At 41.4% G+C, this 25690-nt stretch overlaps 1 protein-coding gene and 1 long non-coding RNA gene across 3 annotated transcripts; one reads left to right on the forward strand and one right to left on the reverse strand.

Moving 5' to 3' along the window:
* Positions 1-1979: 1979 nt before the first annotated feature.
* LOC129838580 (uncharacterized) lies at positions 1980-13066 on the reverse strand. Its single transcript, XR_008756869.1, has 2 exons — positions 11012-13066; positions 1980-7038 (listed from the first exon to the last, which is right to left on the reverse strand). It is a non-coding gene; the product is annotated as an uncharacterized LOC129838580 (long non-coding RNA).
* Positions 13067-13170: 104 nt separating this feature from the next.
* LOC129838552 (homeobox protein OTX1 B-like) lies at positions 13171-18868 on the forward strand. Of its 2 annotated transcripts, none has more exons than XM_055905610.1 (4): positions 13171-13516; positions 15521-15696; positions 16237-16439; positions 17357-18868. In XM_055905610.1, exons 2-4 carry the CDS (start codon positions 15600-15602, stop codon positions 18131-18133), a joined length of 1077 nt encoding a protein of 358 aa, XP_055761585.1. In that variant the 5' UTR covers positions 13171-13516; positions 15521-15599; the 3' UTR covers positions 18134-18868. The 2 variants fall into 2 exon arrangements, with proteins under 2 accessions (XP_055761585.1, XP_055761592.1); XM_055905617.1 differs by having other exon boundaries at positions 13173-13516; positions 16288-16439.
* Positions 18869-25690: the final 6822 nt, after the last annotated feature.

Genomic DNA, 25690 nt, shown 5'->3' on the forward strand with positions numbered 1-25690 from the left:
ATCGCATTGAAAATCTAGGGAAAAACTTGAAGATTGCTGTTTACCGCCACTCCCCATCTAACGTAACAGAGGTTGAGAAAATCTGTAAGGAAGCATGGGAGAAAATCTCCAAATTCAGATGTGCAAAGCTGATACAGACTCAAATCTGTAATCGCCTCCAAATGTGCTTCTACAAAGTATTGACTCAGGAGTGTGAATACTTATGTAAATGAGATATTTCTGTATTTCATTTTCAATAAATTTGCAAAAAAATCTAAAACATGTTTTCACTTTGTCATAATAGGTTATTGTGTGTAGATGGGTGAGGAAAAAAATATATTCAATAAATTTTGAATTCAGGCTCTAACACAACAGAATGTGGAATAAGCCAGGAGGCATGAATAATTTCTGAAGGCACTGCATTTTCCCCTTGGTATAGAAAAGCAGTTACAAAATCAATCAAAGTGCATTCCAGTTCGACAACAAAAAAGGCAGAGTCATCATGCAAAGTGGTTAAACTAGCTGTGTTCTCTTCCCTGTTAAGAGAAAGTATGATCAATTTCTCCTCTCGTCTATTACTGTTGGTAATCCTTACCCAAATTGCCCTCCATTGCAGTTTGTGTATCAGCTATTTGCAGTGGATTAATGTGAGTCACTGGTGCCAAGTGTTCAAATCAATGTTTATTAATGGTTTCTTTAAGTGTTTAAAGATTAAGTAATTAACATATTGATGAACTTTTCCCATGTTGCCCAGGGAGAAAAGAGCTTGTAGTGGGGCTACTGAACTGACGCCAGTTTCAACACTGAGGTGGAGAGTCAATGTTTCTGGGGGATTTCTTAAATAATACTGTGCCTGTAATATCATTATTGCTGACTTTGTATCATGTCATCATACAGTGGTATATTTAGTTAATGATAATTTCAACAATAGCATCTGGGTTAGACTCCAGTCTTTGTTGATAATGTGTAGCTCTTAGACTACATATTTATCTATTTGTAAGAAAGTAACTCAGGCTTTTCTCCATCTTTTTATAACATCTGCGATTTTTGTTATATCCCTGTTACGTTGAATCAACGTCGCTTGTGTACATTTTACACCAGCGACAGTGTCTGCCCTCTCTCCCTGCAATAGGGAGACGGGTACAGTCAGTCACACACGCAGATTGATTTTGCCATTCGACGGCGACCCGCCACAACCCTTTGGCTCGCCATGGTAATTCCCTCTCGCACCTGATAAGGTACCCGATCCATAAGAAATCAATTGTAATTAGTTTGGGGGGGGGGGGGGGGGGGGGGGCTTGGCTTAGGGGGACTCTGCGCTCTCTCTTGTTTTTTTCTCTTTCTGCGGTCTTTCGGAGTGCTTGTTTATTATTCTGCCGACAGTCATCTGCACACCTGATATCAGTTGATCTCCTGATTATTAAGTGAGGATTATTGATGGAAGGGGGAACAGCTGTATTTTGTTCTGCGCTCCTATCAAGGACGTAAGGTTCTAGATCTATCTATCCTCTGAATAGCTTTTCTTGGCTACTCAGTTCTGCTCCTGTCAGAGACGCATTGTGTGTGTGTGTGTGCGTGTGTGCGTGTGTGTGAGACCCCCCTGTTGGGACTGATGGCTAGCTGTCAGTCTGACAAACGTTAGCGTAGTCGAAGAGAGTCGAAGGTGAGACTGACTCCGCAAGGTGACAGCAAACAAACACTGAGGTGTCGAAAGTTTGTCAAATAAAGTCATTAACATACTACTTAGGCTATTATTCTCACTACGATATATGAAGGAGAGTCTGAGTAGCGGTGGCAAAGGAGAATTCGACTTCAATTCACATTACATCCTTACCTTACCTTTCGTTGTGGTTGGCAAAGCGACATTCTTTGTCCGCAGCTCAAATTGATCGTAAACATCACAGTAGCCACTAGCCAGTAAGCACAAACTATTCAAAAATGACATAAACTTTTCTTCTAAAACATTACACTATTGAATAATGCAACAATTCACTAGCATGTATGTGCAAACAATTAAAGGGTTTATTTTATACGCCTGTAGGCTACACTTGCATTTTAGCTTCAAGACCAAAGCACAGAATTGCTATAACAGCTAGTCTTCATCAAGTCACGTTAGCCAAACAAGAATTTACGATGAACCATCAAATACAAATATAAAAGTACAGTAGGCCTACCTTACAACGTTATAAAAGACCAGACTTCATTTTTATCAATATCATGCAAATCATTACATGTGTTGAAAGCAAATTGCGACTGAAAACGTGGGTATGTGTGAATTCACCCCAACAAGCTGTTTTATATGGAAGCCCATAACCGCCACCCAAAAAATGTAATACAGTTTCCCTTATGATTTGTCAACGTGCACAATTAGTCTGTGCTTCAGTCTGATCAACTGTAGCCTACTGATAACAACCACAGCTGCAGGTAGCCAAGAGAAGCCTGTGCGCTCTGATCCTATCTGGGCCAGGAGGAACATAGCGTCATGTTTTTAATAGCTTAAATGTACTTAGAGCCTTAAATAGGCCCATTTATTTGTGTTCTGAGAAAATGTGAATGTGATCAAATTGGGTTTATATTATATTCGTATATTCACACTTCTGGTGGCTAGGCTGCCTTGGCCTTTTTAATCCAAAATGATTGACTGGAATTTATCAATCAACACAACAGTGATGACATAATGTATGAGTATCTTTTTAATTACAGATGCAAAGGCCTATACCATGCAACCTTGCATACAGCAAACTCAGCCTTGTTTGTTTTTTGTTCGTTTTTGGCCAATCGCAGTTGTTCTCTTTGTCTGTGTGAAGGGTTTTAATGTTTTCATCCTCCCTAGGGCCAGGAGTTTTTCCTGGATTTTTTTTTAACCATATGATTAGAAGAGCTATCTGGTCCCACCATAGCCCATATAAAGCCCATAAACATTTTTAAAAAATTCTGCTGATTTATTACAATGTCATACACTACAACTAGGGTCCGGAGATGGTTAGGTTAGCCTACTACCAGATTTGGAAAAACTCTGAGCCCCAGGAAAACAATTCCCACCCACACCTTCACCTACTCTGGGACCTGCCACCTCTGAAATCATCCCTCAATGTTACAAATGAAGACAAAAAACGAAGCCTATTTGTACATTTGACATGTTTTTGGTGGTGAGGATGGGCTTCCATAGTTTTACGTGGCTCAGTGCAGCCGGCAGCTACTGCAACAATTTCAGGTAAAAACTCAAAACAAGTCTAAAATATTATGAAAATGTCTACACATTTCAGCCATTTCAAAAACATTGCTCTGCTAATACCATTCATACTGTATGCTCAACAAGACAATACTGTTTTACACTGCCCTGCTTCAAGGGAGGCAACTGTCTGTCATTTGAGTAATATGTGTAACCACCATATTGACCTCAAAATGGCTCCGGAGGGGAGGGCTGCCGTTTTATCGGCTCTTAACCAACCATGCTAGTTCTTTTTGTTTTTTTTAGCGTCGTTCGTAACTTGTTTTGTACATAATGTTGCTGCTACCGTTTCTTATGACCGAAAAGAGCTTCTGGACATCAGAACTGGGATTATTCACCTCAAATTGGATGAGGAGTTCTTCTTCAATGAGTCAGATGGGAGCGATATACTACTACAGACACCCGGCCAGGCCCAGATCCCCCGTGATTCGCTGGAAAGGAAACAGAGGTTTCACGGAAGGAGATCAGGGTGCCTTGTCCTAATCTGCCCTTGCCTTCCATCCTGCTAGCTAACGTTCAGTCGCTGGAAAATAAATGTGACTAACTGAAAGCACGTATATATCCTACCAACAGGACATGAAAAAGTGTAATATCTTATGTTTCACATAGTCGTGGCTGAACGGCGGCATTAAGAACATACAACTGGCGGGTTATACACTCTTTTGGCAGGACAGAACAGCAGCCTCTGGTAAAACACGGGGCGGGGTCCTATGCATATTTGTAAACAATAACTGGTGCATGATATCTAAGGAAGTCTCAAGGTTTTTATGCCTGAGGAAGAGTATCTCATGATAAGCTGTAGACCACTATTTACCAAGAGAGTTTTCATCTGTATTTTTTGTAGCTGTCTACATACCAGCACAGACCGAAGCTGGCACTAAAACCACACTCAATGAGCTGTAATCCGCCATAAGCAAACAGGAAAATGCTCATCCAGAGGCGGTGCTCCTAGTGTCCGGGAACTTTAATTCAGAGAAACTTATATCAGTTTTACCTCATTTCTATCAGTATGTTAAATGTGCAACGAGAGAAAAAAAATTCTAGACCACCTTTACTCCACACACAGAGACGCGTACAAAGCTCTCCCTCGCCCTCCATTTCGCAAATCTGACCATAACTCTATCCTCCTGATTCCTGCTTACAAGCAAAAATGTAAGCAGGAATCACCAGTGACTCGGTCTATAAAAAAGTGGTCAGATGAAGCAGATGCTAAATTACAGGACTGTTTTGCTAACAGAGACTGGAATATTTTCCGGAATTATTCCGATGGCATTGAGGAGTACACCACATCAGTCACTGGCTTTATCAGTAAGTGCATCGAGGACGTTGTCTCCACAGTGACTGTACGTACATACCCGAACCAGAAGCCATGGATTACAGGTAAAGGGTAGAGCTGCTTTCAAGGAGCGGGACTCTAACCTGGAAGCTTATAAGAAATCCCGCTATGCCCTCCGACAAACAATCAAACAGGCAAAGCATCAATACAGGACTAAGATCGAATCGTACTACACCGGCTCCGACGCTCGTCGGATGTGGCAGGGCTTGCAAACTATTACAGACTACAAAGGGAAGCACAGCCGAGAGCTGCCCAGTGACACAAGCCGTCCAGATGAGCTAAATAACTTCTCTGCTCGCTTTGAGGCATCTAACACTGAAACATGCATGACAGCATCAGCTGTTCCGGACGACTGTGTGATCCGCAGCCAATGTGAGTAAGACCTTTAAAGGTCAACATTCACAAGGCCGCTGGGCCAGACGGATTACCAGGACATGTACTCCGACCATGCGCTGACCAACTGGCAACTGTCTTCACTGACATTTTCAACCTCTCCCTGTCTGAGTCTTTAATACCAACATGTTTCAAGCAGACCACCATAGTCCTTGTGAGCAAGAACACTTAAGGTAACCTGCCAAAATGACTACCGACCCATAGCACTCACGTCTGTAGCCATGAAATGCTTTGAAAGGCTGGTCATGGCTCACATCAACACAATTATCCCAGAAACCCCAGACCCACTCCAATTTGCATACTGCACCAACAGATCCACAGATGATGCAATCTCTATTGCACTCCGCTCTGCCCTTTCCCACCTGGACAAAAGGAACACCTATGTGAGAATGCTATTCATTGACTACAGCTCAGCGTTCAACACCATAGTTCCCTCAAACCTCATCACAAAGCTAAGGACCTGGGATTAAACACCTCCCTCTGCAACTGGATCCTGGACTTCCTGACAGGCCGCCCCCAGGTGGTAAGGGTAGGTAACAACACATCCGCCACGCTGATCCTCAACACGGGGGCCCCTCAGGGGTGGGTGCTCAGTCCCTTCCTGTACTCCCTGTTTACTCATGACTGCACGGCCAGGCACGACTCCAACACCATCATTACGTTTGCTGATGACACAACAGTGGTAGGCCTGATCACCGACAACGATGAGACAGCCTATAGGGAGGAGGTCAGAGACCTGACCATGTGGTGCAAGGACAACAACCCCTCCCTCAACGTGATCAAGACAAAGGAGATTATTGTGGACTACAGGAAAAGGAGGACCTAGCATGTCCCCATTCTCATCGACGGGGCTGTAGTGGAGCAGATTGAGAGCTTCAAGTTCCTTGGCGTCCACATCACCAGCAAACTAACATGGTCCAGGCACACCAAGACAGCCGTGAAGAGGGCACGACAAAACCTACAGCTGCACCATTGAGAGCATCCTGACGGGTTACATCACTGCCTTGGAAGGCAACTGCTCAGCCTCCGACCGCAAGTCACTACAGAGGGTAGTGCGTACGACCCAGTACATCACTGGGGCCAAGCTTTCTGCCATCCAAGACCTCTACATCAGCCAGTGTCAAAGCCAGTGTCAAAGACTCCAGCCACCCTAGTCATAGACTGTTCTCTCTGCTACCGCACGGCAAGCAGTCCCGGAGAGCCACGTCTAGGTCCAAGGAGCTTCTAAACAGCTACTTCCCCCAATCCATAAGAATGCTGAACAGCTAATCAAATGGCTACCCAGAATTTTTGCAATGCCCCCCACTTTTATGCTGCTGCTACTCTCTGTTATTATCTATGCATAGTCACTTTTATAATTCTACCTACATGTACATATTACCTCAATTACCTCGACACCAGTGCCCCCACACATTGACTCTGTACCGGTACCCCCTGTATATAGCCCCGCTATTGTTATTTACTGCTGCTCTTTAATCATTTGTATTCTTATCACTTACTTTTTTTTTTGGGGGGGGGGGGGGGGGGGGTATTTTCTTAAAACTGCATTGTTGGTTAAGGGCTTGTAAGTAAGCATTTCACTGTAAGGTCTACACCTGTTGTATTCGGCGCATGTGACAAGTAAAATCGTATTTTATTTTATTTGAAATGCAAGGTGGAGTTGTAGTGATTCCCTGCAACAATGCGCTGCTACCACACCTCACCCCTGGCCTTTGATTTTGCTTTTTGGTTCATGCTCGGGGTCTCCGTATTTGAAAGTTGACGCTCCTGCTCCTAAAGGGGGGGATTCATGCACAGACTACTGCCTACTTTTGTACTGCGTCTCGGGTTTTGTATGATAAGTTGTAGTTTTTTTATACATTCAAAATCAATATGTAATCCTGTGCAGGGGCTTATCCCGTGCACTAGGCCATTTTGTGAGGCTCTTTGAGCTTTGTTACAGGTCTTCTGGCAGCTCTATGCCATAGATTGATTAGGTGCAGTGCCAGAATCCTATCAAATGGCCAGCTCTGATGACGGTGCACACTCTTTCAGGGCCTCTAGTTGACTGGAACTGGAGATAAGGCTGGATGGCAATTCCCTTCCCTCCTGCTGCACTCTGGGTAGAGAAAAAATAGTGTTAGTATATGTTGTAGGAAGTTGTGATTTGCTCCTGTGCTCCAATTGCACTTTAGTAGCTATTTTCAATATTTGGAAATAATCTTGTGTTGCATTTTAACCCTCACAAATATACACAAATGGCAAATGCTAATGTAACAACTGCCTTTAACTCTAGGTTACATTGTCATTCCATTTTTCAATTGGGTTTTAAAATTAATTTGGATTAACATCTTTACATTTTCTAAAATCAATTACTTTCTTTCTCTCTCTCCTCTCTCTCTCTCTCTCTCTCTCACTCTCTCACTCTCACTCTCACTCTGATCTTGCCAGTCCTTTGTTAACCAGGTAACCCTGTGGTTAAAAGTGAATCCTTTTTCAGCAACTCATTCTACATCGATGAGGCAAATCCACCTCATCTAAAAAGTAGGCCATCCCAATGGCATTTGAATGACCAGAAAATAATATAAATAGATTGGGCTGGTAAGGGATAATAGAATTCTACAGGTAATTTGTTACCATGGGAAACTCCTCCCTTGCCAGTGTGGCGTCATAAGTTGATTATCTTGCTTCCCCAATTATTTAGGCTATCTCCGGCAAAAAGTAAAAGCACTGAATTACAGGTTTGATTCCAAAAACCATTATGATTGGCTTAAAATGAGTCATTTTAGGTTTGGTAAATAAGCACCCCAAGTCTCTCTTCCCTCAAGCTGCTGAGAAATGCAGTGTCGCCTTCAGTATATTTTCCTCCTCTTTTTTTCTGTGCATAGGGAGGGTCACGGGGAACTGAACCTGTGCATTCTTGTGTGGCTTGCCAACGCTCACATGGTTACCACTGGTGCGCATTGTTAGGGATATCTGAATGAGCACTGGCCATGCAAGTTTTAACGTGATTGCCCAGGGGCAGTAGAGTGAAAGAGAGGAGGAACAGAGTGAGGGAGGGAAAGAGAGGGAGGGGGGGGGGGGGGGGGGACTAATCCTAAAAGGATTGAAAGTTGCCCTACTCTTTGCTCAGGGTCCCTCCCCCTCACTCACTCTGTTTTTTGGGGGATTGCGATGGGGGTGTATGTATGGTGGTTTGGGTTGGTTGGGTGACTGTGGGCTGTGGGATCTTTAAGCCGGTGTCTGATTTCTCCCTCCTGCTCCTCATTTGTTCTGCCATGTCTCTCATCATTTCTACTCATTGTTTACCTTCCTAATGAGAGGGGCGGGAAGGCCCGAACCTGTGACAGACAGCTACATGCTCCCCTCTGCTCTCTCCCTCTCTCTGCTCTCTACCTCTCTCTAGCTCTGCTCTCTCCCTCTCTCTGCTCTCTACCTCTCTCTAGCTCTGCTCTCTCTGTATCTCTGCTATCTCTCTTTGCTCTCTCTCCCTCTGCTCCCCCCCTCTCTCTCTTTCACTCTTCCTTTTCTGCCTCTCTCATTGTACATGTATGACTGTTTTTCACTGCTATGTTCATGACACATTATGACTTCCTTTCTTGTTCCTGTTTAGTCATGTGAGCTGTCAAAAAATGTAAGTTGCAATGTAGCCTAATATTTGCACTCACTTGACAGTCAATTCGGAAATTGACGTCATGCCAATACCACAAAGAGGGCCTATGAAAATAAAGTGAACGTCAAATTTTTTAAGATGATACATTGCGTAATGTTTTGATGTTCAATATATGAAGTCCATTTTAAGAGATGTTAAAAATAGGTATGACACGTTGCACTCTCAATACTTGGGTCTTGTCAAATTCTTTATTGAAGCACTAACGGTTATCACCAACGCCAACTTTAGTAATGGTGTCTTCAAGACTTACATTTAAATCTAAGTTCTGTGTCTCATGTCAAGGACGTCATGCCCACTTATCCATTTGTGCGCAGAAAAAATAGAAGAAATTGTTCTTTTCACTCAAAAATATCAAATTTGCCCATCTCTTAAAAAAGATTAGGTGCATGGAGCCTCAGTCTCGTGTTTTAGTCTATGGCAGCTGAGTGCCAGGCTGTTGAGTTTTGGTCATTCTCCTTTAGGTTAGGCTAGGTAATGATACAGTGTTGTTGAATGCAGAAAGTGCTGGGCACCCTGGCTAAGTGACTACCCTTGACTCCCCCATTAAGTGCCAGTGTGGAACAAAGAGAAACTGAGTGCCAGGACAGTAGACAGGCCTTGCGTGATAAGTGCATGACAGGCCTTGCGTGATAAGTGCAGGTCCTCAAAATTGCTATCCTTCTGGCTGTGTTATTCAGATTACATTACAGGAGAACCGTTCATTTTTTTATCAACCACCTACTGTATGGGAAAGCTGTACGTCAACCGCCTTTCAAATCTCTACATCTCATCAATTATTTCCATGGGATTATTCCTTTACTTGTCAGTTTGAAGCCAAATGATCACCATTTTGGAATGCATTTTAAGGCTACTGTTACCTTTGGTTGTAGGCTAGCAGTTGTTTGCAGGGACAGTGAGTAGGCTAGCTACCTGTCAACCCATCTGACCTCCCAGTGCCCTGTTGAAGGCTGGCGTGCCTAGGACTTCATGATGCTCGTGCCTCCATTGTGAGGAGAACACCAGGTGATATTTCAGACAGGGAAACTAGCTCTATATGAAACAGTACAGTACATCCCTATCCCACGTGTTGACATTACGGCACAGTATCAAGCAGCAGAGTCTCACAACACATCACACTCACTCACCCTGTTGGTCATGTGATCTCTAAGCACTTGTGGAGCTATTGCATAGCCTAATAGGCCTGATTCTTGTCATTGATAATAAATCATGCGGGATGGTTAATGGAAAGGATGCAACAATGATCTATTAGTCAAAAAAGTCAGTTGATGAGCAGAGAGATTAAAACCAACAAAAAATGCATCACAAATATGTTTTCAAGTCTCCTGAGCACCTTCGATAATGATTTTATAGTGCTTGCTGTAAATTTGCCATAGATATTGACTTTACTGTAAACAAGATTTATTTTGTTTGTTTCATGCGGTTTAATAATTTGGCATGTTATTGCAATAGTAATAAGTATGGGAGTTAATGACCCACTTTCACTTATGGTATAGGCCTACAATTTAGAGGAGCAGACTAGGCTACTCTAAAACAAAATGTCTAACATCTTAATAACAATGCAGTCATCATGTTTATATTTTAAAAATCATACAGTTTAATTTGATATTTCTATGCCTTTGAAGCTAAACTGATATGGGAATGTTTTATGCATTCTGAATGATTAGGATTCCAACATGGATTCATTTTCCTATGATTTTTTTTTTGCATCAAATGGTTTATGTGTTTACATAGCCTGGATTTATTTCCACTAATTCTGTAAATAGAGCCGAGATTTGAATTTCATGATTCGAATTTTATGGTTTTAGTCAGAAGATTATTCATATGGGTTACTATTTCACAACACAATTTCATCTATAATAAAGTGTGGATGGAACGGAATGCATAGCACCAGTCTTACTCATACGTATTATCCTGTGCATATTGTTATTCGAATAGACGTTTTGACTTCTGTGGTCGCGTCTCGTTCAGTTTCAGGTCCGTCAAAGAAATGGCACGGCTCCACGTACATCAATAATATAGTCATTTAATCTGCATGGGAGTTTTCATTGTAGTAGACCTATACTCCGTTGACTAATGCAGTGGAAATCTCTCAATTGAAAGTTTGTACAGTAGTAGCCTATAGGCTACACCTCGGTGAAAGAATGTTTTGAAATACTTTTGCAAAAATATAGCCTATTTAAATCTTGCCTATAGGCTATTTCGTTATTAATGGCATAGATAGGACTATGTTATTTATTGAAAACAATTCTCACAATTATTTCGCAATGTGCAGTTAAACCTGCTGCTATGGAAATCTTTAAAATACAATATTGAACCTCAAAACTAAAATTCCATGTGCACGATACAATCTTGCATGACAAACCATGATCATTTGATTACTGTCTTCAACCAGAGTTCCGTATTAAGGTGAGCACCTTACCTCTGTGTATTTCCACCATTGCGTAATGCTTCACTTTTACGCGTGTATCCAAAATAGAAAAAAAAACAGCCACCCAATCCTTGACACCGACTATAAACCCATAGATAAAGTATTTTTGAGTTTAAAAACTTCGAAATAAGATGCTGGTCTTCTTGCGTAGTGCTATAGCTGTAGCATACACGCCATAGGTATCTTTCTGGGAGAACGGATTGCCCCCCTATGTATTGCAGATGTGCAAGCTTTGAGATCTGTTGCTATTACCGCGCACGCAGGTGTTGATCGTGGGTGGATTTTGCAAAGCCCGTTCCACAGCCACAGGTTTTCCTTACAAAAGGCAGAGGGAGAGAATACCGACTCCGTGTGCCCATGCTTTCTGACAACTTGGGGGATTTTATGCATCATCGTTTTAATAAGCACCGACAACATACGCGACCTTCTCCAATCCTGCCAGCTAAAGAGACAAACCTTACACCCCCACCCCTTGAGTTGCCCTGATCCCTGGTTTTACGGGCTTAGCATTAAGAAAATTCTACTGCAATTTGGGATTAGGTCCAATACTCTTTTCACAATGGGATTTTGCTATTTGATATCTTGATACTTGTGTGCGATCGATCACATTGGCGTTGACAGGTCTAGGCCTATATGTTGGGCGCTTGAGTCATACAATATTTGGAGCAAACGTGTGAGATTAGCCAATAAATATCGCTTTTTATATTTTTCCCTGGCCATTGTAATATGCATTGGGCCTGTTTGGCCCTGACAAAAACTTAATTGACTTGCCAATTGGAATTTACCTTGAATTACTAATATTATTTCGTTCATAGCCAAAGCCTACCATATAAAATGGCACCCATAATTTGTGTGAATAAATGTAAAGTGTAAAGTGCAAACCTGTTGTCATTCGAAAAGCTCATGATTTGCCTCCAACCATTAACAGCTTTTATTTTAGCGCTGTTATGTCGTTGTTTCGATTAGGCCCTTCTAAAGATCCAAAGAGGATGTTAAAGTGCCTTCGTTTGATATCACATTTAGTTAACTAATGTTCTTGACAGTCCTTTGATTATTTGCTCGTGATTGATTATTGCAGCTCCGGCTACAATTAGAGTTGAGCTCAACAAAACACCAGCCGAGGCGGTTGCAGTGGAGACAGACGCCTCATGACGGTCTCAACAATTAATCCCGAATATAAATATAATTTGTATTTTCCATTCTTTATGCACATTTATCTATTGCATTTTTTTATTTTTTATTTTATTTTAGGTTATAGGATATAGATAGATGGTCGATTCCACCTCCAGTTTAATTCATATAAAACTTTATTTGAGAGGAGAGCCTCGTTTGGATGAACTGCACTATTATTCTGAAATGGAAATCCAAGTGAGGATTATGTCATTCATTAATATTCATGAAAATATATTACACGGTTAAATCAGAGCCTCTTTACCACTTTTATAAAGTATTCCGCTGCTATGGAAAAAAAATGCTAAAATTTGTATAAACGATGGTGTTGTTCACAAACAATTACAGGCAAAATGACAACGTTGAAAGGTTATTTTCTCTGAAGACCCACACAGGGTCCAAAATGCATTGCTACCGAGGGCAAGCAGTTTTCTTGTTATTTTAATCAATCACATAGGTTACACTAAAGCTATATTCGGTTTTAAGACATTACATTTTGTTTTAGGCAATCTAATTTATTTTCTTAGTTGCCATTTTTTCATGTAGGCCTAGTTCCCAACCCACTTTACGTCATCGCTTTTGATGAGAAAATTGTTAATTCACGCGCTTAAAGATTCTCTCAAGGGTTCGTTTTTTTCATGAGTGAAATAAACACTGAGACCTGCTTAAAATGACCTTTTACGGTAGCCTACATATTTAGTTTTTATGCAAACGCAAAATCTATTACATGCAAATGAAATTAAGAACAACGTAGGCCTACTCCATAAGTAGAGCTTTCAATGTAATGTTTTTTTTTTATTAAGTATAACTTTTTCCAATTGTGGGCTCTCACGTGGTATAGATTTATTTAAGCATTTGAAGGGGAGGGGTTTTCTTGCAATCCTCGCAATTGACTGGTTACCTCTGTCGCCTGTAAGGGCGCACGGGCGCTTGGATTGGACGAAGTGTGCCGTTCTGCATGTGTTTTACGTTCATAGAAGGGCAGGGTAGGCAGAAGGTGATCAATCTCCATCGGTCAACATTGGCAATCACCTTACCACAGTGCAAGACGCACAAGATAATGCGATTGATTTGATTTTTATAATATTTTTTCCAATTGTGAAATTTTCCTCTGACGCACAACTGGGGTTCAAATTGGAAAACGGCGTTGATTGATGTAAACTCCTTATTTGCAGTTTGCGTATTTCTCATCCATTTGTGTGCGCAGCTTCTTATGGTTGTCTCGCTTTCAAGAACATTTTCTCCATGTGGATATTCTTGATGTACGGGATCTTCTTGGCTTGACTACAAATAAAGCAAATAAGAAAACAGAATCCCAAACGCAAGGTGAGTGGTAAATGCAAAGTTTTCCTTGTCTTATATAGGCCTATGTAGTCCGTTTAGGTTACTTCCTTCTGGGTTGTTATTCGTCATTTTGATTGAATTATTTATACTATTGAGGTTACTGTAATCTATTCATATTCTTTTAAAACGATGTATTTGTATTTGATAAGACTACGAAGTTTGTATTTAGGTGCAACTTGCGTTGGAAACTGTTGTGCGCTCATTGAAAAGGGTCATTGTAAATGGTCGCTGTAAACAATCACGCTCGTCAGGGGAAGCTATCAAGAATTACCTGACAGTAAACTCCCCATTGGAAATTCAGTTTTTATAGTAAATTAATATCCTAAATGCTACTTCTGGTTTGGTTGTGCACTTGTTATTTGAATGGAAAAACTCTGAGGCCTGACAAGACACATGGAATGTATATCTTTGAGGTGTTGTTAATTAATTTTGCTCATAAGACCTTTTCTTATAATGGTATCCCTGGGGCTCTCATCTGAATCGCAATAGAGTTAATTTTTCGTCATTTACATTTGCTTAAACTCCTTCCTGCGGTTATGGAAATACAGGGAAGTATTTACGCCTCGATACAAATCCATCAGCTGCTCCGTGTTCACAGCATGGACCCAAGTAGGTCTATTTAGAGGCCAAATACATTGTAGCCAGGCAATGAAGTTAAAAAAACAAACCTATTTGTTTCAACCTTTACATTAAAGCACCCCGTCCAATTACTGAACTGCATCTACATATGATATCATATATGCCATCAGGTCTGTTGGTTTGATATCTAGATTTGAATATTTTTCTAACTTGATACGCTTTGGAGCATATTTAAATCGGATACACATCTTATTATCAGGGTGTAACCATGTAATAACAATGATAACAACGATTAAAATCCATCATTAGTGTTATTTATTCTATTTTTAATTTAAAAAATCTAAGTTAAAAACAAGCCATTTGATAATATGTGACATCTGGTCTCTGCTGAAAGAGAATGTTCCATTAGGCCGTCGTGTAGAACACACCTCAGAAGATGTGGATATTACATAGGCCTCGAATATTTATTTGTCAAATATAATGTCATGCAATAATTTGACAAGCAGCCAACTCCATTTTCATGTCAACAGGAAACTTTGAAACAATTTGTTATTTTACGCAGGCGTAGCATGTCGGCCCTGTATAGCCTATAGGCCTATACAAACTACGTTATGAAATAGTCTAAAGTTGTGCTGATTATGTCATAAAATGGCCTACATCAACAGTGAAATGGATTATAAGGCAGTGTATGTGTAGTTTATACAACGCTTGGTGAAATCTATAATTTATGCAGGCTGTTATGACTCTTGACATGTTTGTGAACCCAATTATCTGCGTCCAAATGCATGCTTTATTTTATTGATCAAAGTCATTCATCTTATCTCGCAGGCCTCTAAATGCACCGAAAATGTGCGTAATGGCGAATGTAATGTTTTTAACAGTGGATGCATTGATCAAAACAAGGGCTTAGAGGTTGGCCATAGGAGTCATGCGTCAAATGGAATTAATACACGACTGGCGACAGATTTCATCCGTAATTATTTCTTTACTGTAGTGATGGATGACTGCAACCTGAGTTTATAATTGGATATCATTTAGCCACGTTAACGCGTCATGTCATACTTTGTTTGAAACCTTTGTAAACGGCTAATCTTTGGATTTTTGTTGAGGGAATCGGCTTTTGATTCACTTTTGATACGACTCGGGTGAAAGTTTGAAGTCTCAATCAAAGAGTCCTATAGGCTACTGGAATTTAGCAACGTTTTGAAATTGGAAATATAATTTGGCTTTGATATTGTCTCAGGCTATTTCCAATTTAATTAACCATCATTTGAATATAGGGACATTTTAATTATTCAAATCAAATGTAGTTTGCTGAATTGCTCTTTGTAGGCTACTAAATATAAATGAGTAACCAACAGAAATATATATTTTCACATTCTACTCACAATGCGTTTTCAATTGCAGGATTTCATCAAGGGACTGCAACATCGGGGGAATCGAACTTTTCCGCACCGACTTTGGTTTCCCCGTTTCCGTTTCTAGCATGATGTCATACCTCAAACAGGCCCCGTACGGCATGAACGGAATGGGGCTCAGCGGTACGGCCATGGACCTACTGCACCCATCAGTGGGGTACCCAGGTAAAACGCCCCCCAAACACTTCACACTAACTGTGCCAAATCCGAATCACCTGTGACGTTATATTGGATAGTTGTCTGTTGCGCATTATAGAAAAATGTAGGACCGGGTAGCACACACTGCTCTCCGGAAATACATCCCATGTGCATTATCACACTTCCAAATGCACGGAAACGCATAATTAAACACAAGTTGGTGTCAACTTATAGGATGGTATGATTTAATAACAAGATTCATTCCTTCGCACTATTTTCCGTTTCCACATGTTACATGACTAAGTAACAACTGTTAGACCTAGTGGGATTACAGTGAAGGCCTATTGTAGTGCAGAATATTATGTGATTTAAACCTGTTTATATATATATATATATATATATATATATAATTCACAGGTTATTTTCGTTTTGAAGAAACACTTAACTTTGAAGCTAGCTATTTCTGAAATATATGAAAATATGAGATGGAAGCTTTGAATATTTATATTGAACCTCGTTTGTTTTGGTGAACAATGTTGTTTTTTTTTCATTTCGTTTTATTATCAGATCGAAATGGCTTCGAAGAGTTTCCATTGACAGGTTTCTATTCCATTTCAGCGCATCCGAGGAAACAGCGGAGAGAGAGGACAACTTTTACTCGTACTCAGCTGGACATTCTGGAATCCCTTTTCGGCAAGACGCGCTACCCAGACATTTTCATGCGGGAAGAAGTCGCACTGAAAATCAATTTGCCTGAGTCTAGAGTCCAAGTTTGTACAGAATTGCAATTATTTAGTTACTACTGTACTGTAGCCTACAATTGTTTGTGTGAACTTGTGGGCCATTTGTGGGGACTTTCTGAACTTGCAGTGCAAAACTGCAGCGACCAGGACAAGGCCTATTACTGCACATTTCAATCAATACTTTACCTTTTATTTTGGATTTTAATGAGTTTCAACAAGGTTGAGTATTTATGTGGGCTAAATGTTATGTAGCCTACACTGCAATTCAGCTCTTAGCTGCAATTGTATACTACACAAATAAACAATATGCAAAATCTGTTATCATAACTGGTTCTGATAGTTCAACAAACACATACAATTCCATGTTTTAAAATATCATTTATGTTCAGCTCTCACATAAGGGCCGTCTTTAGAACTTATGAGCCCCCTTTTGAAATGGGTGTGAGAGCCTTTATGTAACCAGCTTTTGTACCCCTCTCACAGGCTTACTGCAATTATGGCAGCTTCCTCTAGAGTTTCACTGATTTGGCTGAGAAATGTGCACGGTATGCAGGGTAGGCAGCCAAGCCTGTGCAGAGGTAGCCTGCAAATCGAACACTGACTCCACAACAGTTCCATGCCATTTCCAAGTGTTTGCAATGCCTGAAATGGGATAGGAGAATCAGCGAATAAAGAATCATGTTGTTTTGTTGACCTACAAGAAGATAGGACCGATTGGTTGATAGAGTTGATATTAGTTATGCCTTTGCAATGAAGTACTATGTATGCCACTAATTGTACAAATGACAAAGCATTCAATAATATCAAATTTAAATAGTTATTCAGTTTGTCGCAAGTTGGCATGACCAGTTTGACAACTGCTTACTCAATCAATGTTTTGCAAATTTGTTTGGACAGTTGACAGACAGCATTTTAAAGTTGACCCTTTGCCTCTTGTTGTGCAGGTATGGTTCAAGAACAGGAGAGCCAAGTGCCGTCAGCAGGCCCAGAGTGGAAACAATGCTAAAGTCCGGCCTGCCAAGAAGAAGTCCTCTCCAACCAGGGAGAGCACAGGCTCAGAGAGCAGTGGTCAGTTCACCCCTCCGGCAGTGTCCAGCACCGGCTCCTCTTCCTCTTCCTCTTCTGGTGGCACTCATCCCTCCGGCCAAGGCCTGAGCAGCACTTCTACCTCCGTCACCGCCCCAGTGTCCTCCATCTGGAGCCCTGCGCCCATCTCCCCGGCCCCTGCACCACCCCCTGTCCCCGACCCTGCTCCCCCAACCAGTGCCTCCTGCATGCAGAGGTCTGTGTCAGGTACTGGAGGCACGTCCTCCTACCCGGTGTCCTACAGCCAGACAGCGGCGTCCTATGGGCAGGGCTACCCCGCCCCGGCGTCAACGGGCTCCTACTTCGGAGGGGTGGAATGCAGCTCATACCTGGCCCCCATGCACTCTCACCACCACCCCCACCATCCGCACCAGCTCAGCCCCATGACGGGCTCCTCCATGTCTGGCCACCCGCACCACCATATAGGGCAGACCTCAGGGCACCACCACCATCACCACCCCCACCACCACCAGGCCTACAGCGGGGCCGGGCTGGCCTTCAACTCCTCAGACTGTCTGGATTACAAAGAACAAACGGCCGCGGCCGCAGCCTCTTCCTGGAAGCTCAACTTCAACACCACCGACTGCTTGGACTACAAAGACCAGGCCTCCTCCTGGCGGTTCCAAGTCTTGTGACTTTTTTCCCCCCTTTCAAATAAGTATTTTTGTTTAGTTTTTTTGTTGAAGAGCTATTTTCTTCAAAGCATTAAGAAGTTAACTAATAGTAGAGACAATTATCAAGCCTTTTTTAAGTTAATGTTTCAAGTGACGCACAGATGAAAAAGCCTGTCCAGGTGGCTTCTTCTTTGACCATTTTATGAATCAACAAGCTTGAATTGGATCCACTCACCCAGACTTTGGGACATCAAGGAATATTTTTCTACACATGAACTCTGAAAACTGCCCTCCAACAAGTTCAAAGTATGTAGTTTATCCCTTTGAGTTAGAATAGTTTTTTCAGGATGGAGCAAGAGCACTGTGTTATGGATTGTCCATAAATATTCCCAAGAGCGAGCAATTGAGGGCGAACCTTTGTCACAAAATTTGTTTTATGGAAAAATATGATATTTTATGCTCATGTATTTGATATAGGCCTACCCATTAGAGACCATTTAATATTAGAAATTAAGATGCTGCTATTGTTTTCAGTTTGCTGATATTCAAATTTATGTTAATTCCAACTTGAATATTGTTCATTGTCCGGACTGTAGTGTTGTATTTTGGAAGTTTAATTGCAGCACTTGTTTATAAGGTCAAAGATTTTGCTATTGTTCTTTACGAATAAAATGTGAGTTAGACACGCAATGTCAGTATTCCAATGAAATTTAAAATGTACATTCGTGTCTTTATAATAAAGATTCGTTAAAAACATGGTTGCTTTTTCCAATGCAAAGAGTGTTCTTATCTGAATGTAGTGGTGCCTAGTGGTGCTTTTGTTGGCAGGTTTAGATTACATTAATTGAAATACTTGGACGGCCCTCAGAACTTTATTAAGGAACTTTATTAAGGAATTAACATATTTTAAAAGTAGTATGTTGTAAACAAATGTAATTTTAAATTCTAAATTCAAAGGTTATTAATGGACTTGGCCTAAAGATGGTTTTATTTCTCTATTCATGTGCCACTTTATTGCCATTATGATTAGGGCTCTGTGTTTTGTGCGATCATGTGACATGCCTTGATTTGAACATGTATTTATAGCCTTTTCATCAAACTATCCTCTTTTCATGTCAGATATTCCAGCACCATCCTTAAACAATTGCTTAAATCTTGGGCGTATTTCTAATTGCTGCATCAAGTTTTAAATGCAGGATAAAATCTTGCTATGTCATATGATCACGCAAAACACAGGGCCCTAATTATGATATATTTTCATTATCCCCCTGAGAGAAGTTGTCATTTTTATATGAATGTTGATGAGACAAAATAGCACAATACATTTTATTATGAACACACGCATTTTTACATCATGTTCAACCCGTCTCCATTCATGTCAAATCGAAGAAAGACTAGGTATGTTATTTTGACTTAACATTCGGCGAACACAAAATAAAATAACCAAAATCATGCCCTTAGATTATCCCATTTTATAATAGGCCTACTTCAGTGATATAGGGTATTCATTAACAAGTTTGTCTTTTTAAATTGAAGTGCGGCCTCAAATGGGAACGAAATGGGCCTACGAATGACAATTGCAATAGGCTATCGGTTCTTATCATTTGTGTTACATCAAGTCACATATTTGTAGTGATCCTTCATCACAAAATGCATAAAAACGTTCAGGTTTTGCGTTTATTTGTTTTGAGGAGTGGAAATTTGGTCTATTTCCCAAGAGATATGTAATTATAACCCACAATAAGACGTCAAACTCCATTGTGTATTCTCAGATGTATTTAATAACACCCAAAATTATGTTCATGTTTATTTTGGGCTCTGTGATTTAATTTGAGGGACTGTCAAATGTGTGTGTGTGTGTGTGTGTGTGTTTGGTTTTACTATCCTTGTGAGGACCAGAAGTCCTCACAAGGATAATAAAACATGGAACATTTTGGGGGACATTAAAAAATAGGTTTAGGGGTTATGGTTAAGGGTTTGGAGTTAGGGGTTAAGGAAAATAGGATTTTGAATGGAAATCAATTGTTTGGTCCCCACAAGGATAGTAAAATGAGTGTGTGTGTGTGTGTGTGGGTGGGTGTGGTGCAAAACTATGAATGTGTATATGTGGTGCAAATTGTAATATTCCTATACTTAGAAAAGCTTATTTGCATTTCCACTACCAACACAACGCAGGAAATTCCTAACACAATCCCTCCAGTGGCCCAAAGATGCATTCTCCTTGGCCGCCACCAGCTCAATGAGTAAACTTCACAGAGGTTCAATCAAAACATATTCCGATTAGCAAACATGTATCCTGGCATGCTGAGCATTTATCTTTGCATGTTGACAGTAATGTATAATGTTGTTGATCCAAGACACAAAAAGAGGACAAATCACGATTTTAATTAACAGAAATCCCTGCTCTTGCGGTGTTCCAAGCCACAGTCGACCAGCTGGACAAACAGGTTTGGGTAAACATGGCGTCCAGGAGGAGTAGTCGACATGACGTGTGTTTGCCTGGCTGTCTCCCGCTGGGCAGTGCCAGTATGCCGCCACCAATGCAAACAGGCCTGAATTTACTACATTTGCATCCAACAAGGAATAACTAATCTCCAGGCCATGTTCAAGGAAACATGGCAGCTCATTTTTCTGAGCCGTCCCTATCCCAAACACCTGTTCTGATGTCCCATCACTACAGCAGCCAACTGCTCCTTTGGATGTGTGCAGTATTGTTCAGATGTGGAAACTTTGACAACACAATGTGGGGACAGTGTGCTGTATTGTCGTTAATGACAAAATGGCATTGTCCTACTAGACTCACGTTGTCCTGTTAGATTGTCAGAGTTTGATAAACAGTAACGTTTGCTTTGATGGTATACTAAAAAGTACGACTTGTAGAATACTTAACGGCTTATGATTAGAATTAAAGTCGCCATCTAAACTCCGACTATTCCGACCGTCATGACTTGGGGAATCTACATAGATCTACAATCAATCTACATTTTGAATACATATCAAGTGGCCTGTCCTTTCACACAACCAAAAACAGCTAAGTACAGAAAGCGGTTATAAACTTGGGTCAATTTAGTTGACATTGCTTTAAAGGGGATATCCTCATCCTCACCCGGTCCTTACCCTCAGTAACCCCTCAAGTAGAAACTCTTGAGTCCTATCTCAACTAGAACCAGGTGACACTCTGACCTTGGCGGCCTAACTCAACCTCGGTCTAAATAATTCACAGAGGATGTGGCAGCCAACAGCGAACGGAGCTACTTCCTTGATTGCCTTGGAACCTGCCAGTGACCTGGGTGCTCGTAGACGAGGCGTCTGTCCGCCAGCTGAACCGTGACAGCCGTCTAAAAGTTTGCATGTGGAGGGCTGGCTGAGTTTGAAGGAAGCGAGATCCGCAGAGAGATGGCTGGATACAGGCCTGTCCAGGGCTCAAATAGTATTTGAAATCTTTCAACATCTTCCAAATACTTTGAGCATTTGCTTGAACCTGCCTGGAGTCCCAGATGGGTGAGGTTTGAGGTTTTGGAGTATTCCATTGTTTCCTTTGTGCCAGACAAGCTCAAGCATGCACAGCTCAAGTACCAGACAAGCTCAAGCATGCACAGCTCAAGTATTTGAGTGATTTGAGCCCAGGTCTGATACAGGCTGTAACAATTCCAATCAGGTGCAGTACAGGAGGCTCCACTCATGCCATCTGATTGTGGGCCTCTAAACAACAGCTATACTCAAAACCATAAGCAAATCCATGAATGAGTATATGAATCAAATATATCTGTGAAGCTCTGTCTGAAAGACTAACAGCTATACCTCAATGTTTTCCAATCTGATTTGACTTGCTCCTCCCTTGGCTACAGAAAATTGCCAGCGTGTTGTTGTAATTATGATGTAACTAGGCAGGAGAGGGTTCAGAAGGAGTTTTGTTGGAGTTGAATTGCTAAGATTTGAAGTGCATTGAATTGTCTTCAGAGAATCATATTTAAGTGATGAGGTCTGTCGTGTAAGGTACACACCCCGCAAATGGTATGTAACAATTTCTTTTGCTTTTTCTCAACCACCTTGTCAAACCTCTGTCGTACCCTAAGGCTGACGAACCTCTAAAAGATCCTCCAACACACTCTTAATATGTTTATCTAAGAGAAAATACAAAATGGAGGGCTCCTTTCCATCCGACCACATCTTCCTCAGTCACAACCCTGCGAAACACCAACAAACAAAACAACACAACAGCAATGCTTCTGCATGAACGAAACACCAACTAACAAAACAACACAACAGCAGTGCTTCTGCATGAACGAAACACCAACAAACAAAACAACACAACAGCAGTGCTTCTGCATGAACGAAACACCAACAAACAAAACAACACAACAGCAGTGCTTCTGCATGAACGAAACACCAACAAACAAAACAACACAACAGCAGTGCTTCTGCATGAACGAAACACCAACAAACAAAACAATACAACAGCAGTGCTTCTGCATGAACGAAACACCAACAAACAAAACAACACAACAGCAGTGCTTCTGCATGAACGAAACACCAACAAACAAAACAACACAACAGCAGTGCTTCTGCATGAACGAAACACCAACAAACAAAACAACACAACAGCAGTGCTTCTGCATGAACGAAACACCAACAAACAAAACAACACAACAGCGGTGCTTCTGCATGAACGAAACACCAACAAACAAAACAACACAACAGCGGTGCTTCTGCATGAACGAAACACCAACAAACCAAACAACACAACAGCGGTGCTTCTGCATGAACGAAACACCAACAAACAAAACAACACAACAGCAGTGCTTCTGCATGAACGAAACACCAAAGAGGGGTGAAAAAAAGCCAAATCATGGCTTCTGATTTTGTGCACTTTGCCACTTCCAGCATATAGCCTCCTTGTGTATATTTTCATATGGAAATCCCCTTAGCATGGCGGGTAAATAGATTACGATACAGTGGGGGATTAAGGATCGCCGTGCACCGCAGTCTCGCTAATCCCAAGAGCAGACTGTCAACAGCCCCTGACATGTTCGGGACGGGACTCCTTCTTCTCACACAAAATGGCTCCTTCCTCCGCTACTTAAAAATCAAATCTGGGGCCTTCCCGTCATGAATATTCCCCCACTTGTTATTCTATCCCGAGGAGTTGAGGACAGTTCACGATTGAAACAATTATTCACTTGTGTGGTTTTGGGTGTTGTAACTTTGTAGTAACTTTGTTGATATGGAAGTACACGTTTAGTACACTCAAATGTAGTGCGTATGAGATGCAATGGTTTTCCCGTAAACATCCTTCACACATACCACTGTATTTCAGTTCAAATACAGTGCATTTCAATATATAGTACAAGAGTTCAGTGTATCCGAACCAAAACACAGTGTGTATCAGGAAGGATACCCTGACATGGAAGCACTACCTCCAAGTGGCTCTTCCAGCTGAGTATCTGTGAGCTAAAGCAGGGCCTCTCCTTGAAACAAACGGCGATGGGGAATCTCTTTGTCGGGCCGTGCCTAAGCCTAATCTAATGATTCAGATGACTGGGGGCCGTACTTAGTGGGATAGCCAGTGGCTCGGTTCAAACAAACCCATACGGGGGGGGGGGGGGGGTTTCCCAAGGATGAAAAAATAAATAAATAACGTTTTCAATTCTAGCGCCTTCCAGGCAACCCCCATTAACTTCAGTCTTGGAGTGCCAGGAGGAATGCGAGAGCTGGGCATTTTGCTGAGCTTGATTGAAGTCAGGTTTAAATGGACTAATTCATTACACTACACCCAAAAAGAGCTCTTTACTGGTGTTGTATTTGGGGCCTCGAACATTTAAACTTGGTAACCAAATAGCCTCAAAGAAAACATAATTTCCCTTATCAAATTTATGACCATGTTTAACGTTTTAATAAATAAAATAAATCCCTTCTGCCACTTCATATAAACGTATTTACAGAACATTTTATTTTCTACTCCCTTTAAACCAGGTTTCATTGACTTGGGCCCAGACTGTTGACATTACTCCCGTGATGCCACACACACCACATGCACTCCCGGGGCTCCTGAGTGGGGCAGCGGTCTAAGGCACTGCATCTCAGTGCTTGAGGTGTCACTACAGACAGCCTGGTTCAAATCCAGGCTGTATCACAACCAGCTGTGATTGGAAGTCCCATTGGCCCACCGTCGTCCGGGTTTGGCCGGTGTAGACCGTCATTGTAAATAAGAATTTGTTCTTAACTGACTTGCCTAGTTAAATAAAGGTTCAATTCAAAATGAAGAAATAAAAATTACGCCCCGTTGAAGCTCCTGATAAAACGTCTAACTTTGTTGTTTGACAGGTGCATTTTTCTCAGAACTGTTACTCATGGAGGACAGTGCCTCAAGTTTGCTCACCAGACGTTTGGCTGATTTGATTTTCACTAAGTGACTCATTTTCCTTCCTGGAATATGAATGTGCTGTATGTAGAGTGTGCGCTTCTGTCTTACACTTACACACACGCAAGCGAAAGAACGCTCCCGTCTTTCTCACAAAGGAATTATAGAAGTTTTTGTGGCAAAAAAAGAGGACAGGGGTGAGATCTTTGATCTTTGATAGGAAGTAGCAGTTAGGCCCTCTTTGGGCCTAGTTGTAAGATGAAGCCTAGCTCTGTGATTTGCCTTGTGGTTACATGGACTCCTAAGGGATCAATGGACACCTATGCTACGACTTGCCATAATTGACACTGTGTTTAACCAGTCATTTAATGATTACAGTGAATTGTATCCGTTTCCCTCTCAGTTTCTAAGTCAGTATCTCGATGTGTTAGTCCTACATGGCGTAACATCGCTTTTAAGGTATTCTACTTATTGTGGCACGGCAAAAAAACAAATCAGTATTTGTTTCTGGTTGTTTTGTGGCGTGTCCTCGCGTGTGGGTGCGTACGGATCTGAAGAGCCCTTCGGTGGTGGTGTCACCATTTGATTGACAGGCCAGCGCAACACTAGAAACCTGGGATTAAGGTTGGCCAAGCATAAACAAACACTGCTATTTTAGGGGCCCAAAGGCAGCAACCAACATGTCCAAGAGACATTTGTCTACCTTCATGTGTCACTTGTACTTTTCTCCACTCTTGTCTAGGTAAAGCCATTGTAACACATTGGAGTTTGACTACCTAGCACCCTCCCAGTGTTTGAATAACTGCTTTGCCCAGGGGTGTAAGGTTCATGTTAGGGCACCCCCATAAAGGTTGAGAATGTTTCCATGGGTACTCCTAGAAACGGTGGTAGTGGTAACCACTATTTTGAGGGCATCTGCAAGAATGTACGTACAATTCGAACAATGCATTCTCAATTGACATTATCAGTTGCTTTCTGTTGTTTGTCAATGAACATTTGAGTTAATTTGTTTTAGTGGTCTACTTTGCACTTGGAAATCAGTGTCACTAATGTCACCCATTCCCTTAGGTTACTTTTTGAGGATGGTCTTTAGTGTTTGGTCTTTAGTGTTTTTAAGTCATGGATTTGCCTTCAAAAGCTGCAGATTAGGATGAGATTTATTTCCGATTAAACCATAACCTCTCCTTGTACCAAGAGGATGTCATTGCCGATATGTA

Source organism: Salvelinus fontinalis, chromosome 3 (assembly GCF_029448725.1).
Source record: "Salvelinus fontinalis isolate EN_2023a chromosome 3, ASM2944872v1, whole genome shotgun sequence".
Classification (NCBI taxonomy): domain Eukaryota; kingdom Metazoa; phylum Chordata; class Actinopteri; order Salmoniformes; family Salmonidae; genus Salvelinus; species Salvelinus fontinalis.